At 47.3% G+C, this 7,973-nt stretch overlaps 1 protein-coding gene across 1 annotated transcript; it reads right to left on the bottom strand.

Moving 5' to 3' along the window:
- Positions 1 to 5,308: 5,308 nt before the first annotated feature.
- LOC122723989 lies at positions 5,309 to 6,160 on the bottom strand. Its single transcript, XM_043958134.1, has one exon. The coding sequence runs from the start codon at positions 6,158 to 6,160 to the stop codon at positions 5,309 to 5,311; it is 852 nt and encodes a 283-aa protein (XP_043814069.1).
- Between the last annotated feature and the right edge of the window lie 1,813 nt (positions 6,161 to 7,973).

The raw sequence follows: 7,973 nt of genomic DNA on the forward strand, positions 1-7,973 counted from the left end.
TGCCACCTGAGGATGAGGGCATGAGCGCCCGTCCTCCAGCATTGCCTAGGGCAATGTCTAGCAGGTCCAACAGGGACCGAGCAGTGAGAGACCCTAGAAGGTCTTTAGATCTGGGAAGAAGCAGATCAGTGCGAGGAACAGTTCAAGGTGGTATGTCAGAAGAGGTGGGAGATGACATGGATGTGGACCAGAGGAGGGATGGCAGTTTGGGGATGAGTATGTCAGAGGAAGGCATGGGAGAGTCCCAAGGAGGCACTCAGGCCTCGGGTTTTGTTCAGCCACCTCATTACCCACCTTTCTCACAGAATCCCGGGTATTCGATGGGAGGTACATCGGATTACCCTAGTTTTAGCCTTTACCCCACACAGATGCCATACCCACCATATTACCCACCATACCCACAGTACCCTATGTATCCACCCCCACCCTATCACCCAAATCCAGCAAACCCTATCTCAGGGGATGCTGCACCTCCTCCACCACCAGCAGCACCTACTGTCCCAGAAGCCCAAATACCTCAACCTAGCTCATATGGAGGGAGCAAGGTCAGAATGACTGATTATATGAAGTTGGGTGCTCCCCAGTTTGAAACCGGTGATGACCCGTTTGTGTACCTTGAGAGGGTCAAGACGATAACAGATGAGATAGGGGGCGGATGACAGTAGAGCCATTCAGATGGCTGGGTTCACGCTAAAATGCAAGAAGGCCCGTGAGTGGTTCAAGAGCTATGTGAAACCGAGGGTGGATAGTCTATCATGGGAGGAGTTTGCTAATGAATTTGCAGGGTGGGCTTTCCCTGATAGTTCAAGAGAATTGAAGATGATAGAATTCGAGCAGTTGAGGCAAACTGATGACATGAGTGTAGACGAATATACTGACAGGTTTATGGAGTTGCTGCCATTTGCTGGGCAGGACCTTAATACAGACCAGAAGAAGTCAAGGAGGTATATCATGAAGCTCCATTCCAAGTATTCCTCCTTGATACAGTCAGCGGATAGAGAGAGTTTTCACGCCATAGTAGACATGGCTAGGAGGATGGAGGCTAGTGCTATCGTCGAGGGAAAAGTCAAACAGTCAGCAGCACAGCCTTCTGGTTCCAGAACCCCAGGTAAGGGAAAGGTGGATCCTTCTTCCCTAAGCTCAGGTAGCAAGAGGTGGGGCAGTACCACCAAGAAGTTTAAGAAGAACAAGTTCTGGAACAAGATCAAGTCAGGTCTGGGATTAGGAAGTGGCTCGAGCTCAGGTGCAGATAATGCAGTATGTAAGAAATGTGGGAGACCGCACAGAGGAGTATGTCTGGTTGGGACGTCAGCCTGCTTCAGATGTGGGCAGGAGGGACACATGGCTCGGGATTGTCCTAGAGCGCCTTTTATGGGCCAGCCCCAGCAGACAGCTTCTGGTAGTGTGGCACAGCTAGCAATTCCAGCCACAACTCAGGGCAGTGGCAGAGGTAGAGGGAGAGGAGCAGCCTCTTCTTCTGGTTCTCGAGGTGAAGGTCCATCAGCTCCAGCCAGGATCTTCACCATGACTCAGCAGGAGGCTAACACATCCAACACCGTGGTGTCAGGTAATCTCGTCATTGGGTGTTCTGATGTGTATGCATTAATGGACCCGGGTGCATCTCATTCATTTATTGCTCCGAGAGCCGTTGAGAGGTTGGGTCTGATAGTCTCTGGGTTAGAGTGTCCCCTATGGGTCAGTGGACCCAAGTGTGACCCATCAGTGGCAGTGTCAGTCTGCCAGTACAGTCCAGTTTTTATTGAGGGAAGATGCCTCTCCGCCGACCTTGTGGTTCTAGATTTGACAGACTTTGACGTCATTCTAGGGATGGATTGGCTATCTACCCATGGTGCTACCTTGGACTGCAGGGACAAGGTAGTCAGGTTCAGAGATCAGAACGGGTCAGAGGTCGTCTTCAGAGGAGACAAGAGGGGCACACCTAGAGGTCTGATATCAGCTCTTCAGGCTCGTAGGTTGCTTAGGAAGGGATGTCAGGGGTACTTAGCTCATGTGAGAGAGCTAGATAGTCAGGTCAGGGAGCCGGCCTCGGTGCCAGTTGTCCGAGAGTTTCAGGATGTCTTTCCAGATGAGCTTCCAGGTTTACCACCTGCTAGGGAGATAGAGTTCGAGATAGAGTTGGTGCCTGGAACTAGACCGATCTTTATCCCTCCCTACAGGATGGCCCCAGCCGAATTGAAGGAGTTGAAAGAACAGTTGCAAGAGTTGGTAGAAAAGGGCTTCATCCGACCGAGCACTTCACCGTGGGGTGCACCAGTGTTATTCGTAAGAAAGAAGGATGGATCCCTTAGACTTTGTATCGACTACAGGCAGTTGAACAAAGTCACTACCAAGAACAAGTACCCATTGCCAAGTGTAACAGCCTGGAAACCGAACTGCTACCGGCACTAGGATCCAGATCGGCTTAAGGCCGCCTAGACCCGTAGTAAGCCTACTGTGAACTCTGTGTATCTGTGAAATCCCATACATGATCATACATTTTCTGTACCCATTTAAAACTTTTCTTTCTCCACGGCTTAACCTGTGCATACTCTATCTCTCTACTGTAAAAACTTGCCAGAGCTCTCATCTTAGCTCAAGGCAGCTCTAACTCATACTATGTTAAGCCGGGCTTTTCATACATAAACATAAATCATATCTTATGTATAAACGTAAAGGGATACAACTCTTATCAATCAAGCACCATCTATACACTGTACATTTCCGTATCTCTTACATTTACATGTCCATACTATCTATTACATACATCTCTTTACGTTCTTCCTGTACTCTTCTTACATCTCTCTGTACTCTGAACCTGCACAATTGGGGATAGGGGAGGGGTGAGCTTCTATAGCCCAGTGAGCAGGAGCTATATAAAACAGTTTATAAAACAGATGTCTTTATGCCATGCAGCACATCACAACCATATACATCAAGGAAAAAGTTGTCACCTATAGCCCTCCACATAACTGACTCACATATAGTACTTAACTAAGCACAGTGCCTGGGGCGATTAGGCCTCCTCCAGGACTTAATTTTCTGAAAAGGTTTTGTCAGGGCGATTAGGCCTTCTCTGACTGTTTTCTGAAAATGTTTTGCCAGGGCGATGAGGCCTCCTGGCTATCTAACTTTACTAACAGGGGCGGTTAGGCCTCCCTGCTCACACTTATCATGCTTGACTCTTTACTTAATTCATATCATGTCATAGCATACCAAACTGAGGGCTAAAGGATCATCCAACATTCATCCGCATACTCATCAAATTATGCAATGCAACACCTTCGTGAATACTAATGCAACAACCTAATATCTCATGCTCATCCATTATTATCTTTGATTTTAACCATCCTAACATTATGGCAATTATGATGCATGAATCATGCTAAAACATTCTTGAATTTAAATATGCGTAGTTAGTCCCACTCACCTCTGGCTGACTGTAGACTGACTTTGCAGGTTCCGGAGCAGTGCTCACTGCTGATCTCCCTGGTTTCTCTGGTCCGTTCCTACACAAGTGGACTCAGATGAGGGACCAAACTCACTCCATAACAGTTCTAAGAACTCCCCCAAAAGCCCTCTAACGATCACATAACACATGCAAAAGCCAACTGGACAGGGCACTTTCGGCGGCAGGTTCGGCGGCCGAAACTCCCTTCCAGAAACGAAACTCACCTACTTTCGGCGGCCGAACCTCTACTTTCGGCGGCCGAAAGTCCTATACCTACACCTTCGGGTGTACCTTCGGCGCCCGAACGTCTCGTCCAGAGACGAAACTCAACCTTCGGCGGTACTTTCGGCGGCCGAATGTGCATGACAGATCCGAAAGTCCAGCTTCCGGAAGCAGCCTTCGGCAGCCGAAGCCACCTCCTCAAGGCTTTCGGCGGCCGAACCTCCCTTCGGCGGCCGAACCTGGTTTCGCCCGAAGGGCAGAAACCTGCTCTGCTTCATGCACACCTCCTCCTATCTCTCTCCCAACATGCACACACAACTCCTCCACATGCATATACACTTGTACATGCTCAAAGGGGTCTAAAACTAGCCTATAACCCCAACAAACACAACATCTAACACATAAACATGCTTGAACATCAAAAACTCTAAAAATCTCCTAGAACCCTACTCATGCGTACTACCCCATAATCTTCCATAAAACCTTTAAAAACATAGTAAAAGCTTCGGATCTATCCCTTACCTCTTGGAACACTTGAGGTTGGAAGCCTCTAACGTGGAGTTATGGCAAAATCCTCACTCAAAGCTCCAAACTTCAAACTTTGCTCCTTTTTGCTTAAAACTTCACAAATCCATAAAAACTCATCAAAACCTTGGAAGATTTGAAAAAACACAAAACTAAGCTAAGGAAGAGCATGATCTCACCTAGGTCTGGAGGAATGGGAAGCAAACTTACCCATTTGACCGACCTAGGGCCCTTTTAAAGATGGGTGGCCAGTCCACCTTCGGCGGCCAAACGTGAGATCCGAAAGCCATGCAAGTTCGGCGGCCGAAAGTGACCTTCGGCGGCCGAACCTTTGCAGTTCTTCCTTAGTGCTTTTCTTTCAAAAACTCACTTCTCTAACCCTTGAAAACCTTAAAACTCTGTGAAAACATACTTAAACATTCTTTAAAACATATGTATGACCCTTCTAGAGGGTTCCGACACCCGAGATTCCATCAGACTACAGGAATTCCGATGCCGGACTCTAGCTGGGTATTACATTCTCCCCCCCTTAAGAACATTCGTCCCCGAATGTTCCTAAAACAAATAAACACATAGAAAAGGGGAAAAACTAACGCTCCTTGCTCTAGCAACACTGACGTACCTTCCCTCGGTGTTCTTCTCTCCATTCTTCGTCACATTACCTCTAAACTCTGCAAGCTTTCGCTGCGCACTCTAATCCTTGCCCTTCTCTCTTCATCTCTTCTATCCTGACTTCCTTTCTAACTCTTAACAGGTAGTATCCTTCGTTTCCCCCCCCATCCATACTAAACACTCAAGAGTGGGGTACTAGGTCGGATAAAACCTTGACTCTCTTAGCTCTGTTGATACCACTGAAACTGGTTTCCTCTCCTGATCATCTTTCCCTGAGCAACCTATAAGCCTGTAAGGCTGAGATCACACCTCTAGGCAGCCTACACTGTCCCTTCTTAGGGACTACCTCTGATCCATCGGACCTCTATACACATCTGCCTGGTCTCTGCCAACTCGGCAGTACTACGAGTAGCTAGCCAATCCATCACTAGAAAGACGAACAGTTCAATCTAGAACCATAAGGTCAGATGGAAGGCATCTACTCCCCACTAACTGACGCTATCACAGATGGATCACTCTGAGGTCTACTAACTTTAATGACATTCTAAGCCCAGAGGTCATCAGACCTACTCGCTCTATGGTTCTAGAACCAACAGGGAAAAACATCAAAACGTAGATATACACGTCAAAACATCCAAGGAGGGAATTACCTGACACCCTGGTGTTAAACGTGTCTGCCTCTTGTTGTGTCATAGTAAAGATCCGAGCCGGAGCTGACGGACCTTCACCTCGAGGACCCACATGTGAAGGGGTTGACCCTCTTCCTCTACCCCTGCTCTGTGTCGTGACTGGAGCTACTGGTCGTGGTACACTTCCCCTAGTTGTCTGATGGGACTGTGCGGTGAAAAATGCCTGAGGGCACTCACGAGCTATGTGTCCTTCTTGGCCACACCTAAAACATGCTGACGTCCCAAAGAGACAAACTCCTCCGTGCCTTCTACCACACTTCTCACATACTGGCACCTCTGAGCTTGCGCTCGAGTATCCTGCTTTCATCGTATCCCAGAACTTACCCCTCTTTGATCTCCTCAGACCTCTTCCTCCCTTTTTACTCTTCGTATCTGCTTCATGTAAAGAGGAGAGATCAACATCACCTGTCTCCAAGTTCTTGGGATCTAAAGACTGTGCCACAGATGGCTTGTCTGTCCCTTGAAAACTGACACTTGCCTCCATCATCCTTGCTGCATCAACAATGGAGTGAAAACTCTCTTTATCCGCTGCCTGAATCAAAGAGAAATACCGAGGATGTAACCTCATGGCATATCTCCTCGCTTTCTTCTTCTCCGTGTCATATGCTTGTCCTACATACTGGAACAAGTCCAAAAACTTGTCCGTATACTCATCCACACTCATTTCTTCCGTCTGTCGGAGCTGTTCAAATTCCACCAGCTTCCTTTCTCTGGCACTATCAGGAAAAGCCCACCCGGCAAATTCATTGGCAAACTCTTCCCATGTCATACTGTCTAACCTAGGGGCCACATAGTGCTTAAACCATTCTCTCGCTTTCTTACATTTTAATGTGAACCCTGCCATTTCGATGGCTCTGCCCTCATCAGCTCCCAACTCACTCGTTATCATCCTTACTGCACTGAGATACTCAAAGGGATCATCTCCTGTATTGAATTTCGGAGCGTCCAACTTCAAGTAGTCAGTCATCTTCACCTTATCTCCCTTGGATGAGCTGGGCTGCTGTTGTGTTTCAACAACAGGGGCTACTGGTTCTGGTGGTGGTGGAGGTACTGTTTCTCTTGGTTCAGGGTATGCTGTACTTGGATGATGTGGTGGGGGTGGATACATGTGATATGGTGGATAGAATGGAGGATAGGGCATATATGGCAGGTGGGGTGAATATGGGGCAAAACTGGAGTAATCCGACGTACCTCCCATCGGATACCCTGGGCCCTGTGCACCTCCCTGAGACTCCCCCATACCTTCTTCTGTCCCTCCTATACCCATCCTCTCATCTCTACTCCGATCAACATCCCTAACCTCTCGAACTTCTTCTGATCTGCCTCCTCTAGCTACTCCCCTTCTGCTCTCATCAGAAGACCTTCTCGGGTCTTGTGACGTTCCCTCCCTACTTAACCTGTGTCTCCTTGCCCTTGGCAATGCGGGAGGACGAGCCGTTGTACCCTCACTTCCTGGTGGTACTTCAGTCAATCTTGCAGATCGACGCGTTCCTCTCATCTTAACTATCTGGAAACCAACACATAGCATATCAATGACTCATACTCCATGTGAAACACATGAACATCTAACATTCATCACACAAAAAGAATGCACATGCATGACTCATGGCACTCCACATCATAAGACAGATAGGACTACATCCTATCCTTATGGACATGTCTTCCTATGGTGCTTGACTCACTATAACCTCTATGAACCCATCTCTAACCATCTAGGTCCGACCATGTGAACCTAACTGCTCTGATACCACTCTGTAATAGCCCGGAAACCGAACTGCTACCGGCACTAGGATCCAGATCGGCTTAAGGCCGCCTAGACCCGTAGTAAGCCTACTGTGAACTCTGTGTATCTGTGAAATCCCATACATGATCATACATTTTCTGTACCCATTTAAAACTTTTCTTTCTCCACGGCTTAACCTGTGCATACTCTATCTCTCTACTGTAAAAACTTGCCAGAGCTCTCATCTTAGCTCAAGGCAGCTCTAACTCATACTATGTTAAGCCGGGCTTTTCATACATAAACATAAATCATATCTTATGTATAAACGTAAAGGGATACAACTCTTATCAATCAAGCACCATCTATACACTGTACATTTCCGTATCTCTTACATTTACATGTCCATACTATCTATTACATACATCTCTTTACGTTCTTCCTGTACTCTTCTTACATCTCTCTGTACTCTGAACCTGCACAATTGGGGATAGGGGAGAGGGGTGAGCTTCTATAGCCCAGTGAGCAGGAGCTATATAAAACAGTTTATAAAACAGATGTCTTTATGCCATGCAGCACATCACAACCATATACATCAAGGAAAAAGTTGTCACCTATAGCCCTCCACATAACTGACTCACATATAGTACTTAACTAAGCACAGTGCCTGGGGCGATTAGGCCTCCTCCAGGACTTAATTTTCTGAAAAGGTTTTGTCAGGGCGATTAGGCCTTCTCTGACTGTTTTCTGAAAATGT

This window comes from Manihot esculenta, chromosome 7, assembly GCF_001659605.2.
Source record: "Manihot esculenta cultivar AM560-2 chromosome 7, M.esculenta_v8, whole genome shotgun sequence".
NCBI lineage: Eukaryota > Viridiplantae > Streptophyta > Magnoliopsida > Malpighiales > Euphorbiaceae > Manihot > Manihot esculenta.

Coding starts and splice junctions, on each gene's coding strand:
- LOC122723989 (XM_043958134.1), bottom strand. CDS start 6,160: ATGAGTGTGGATGAGTATACGGACAAGTTTTTGGACTTGTTCCAGTAT.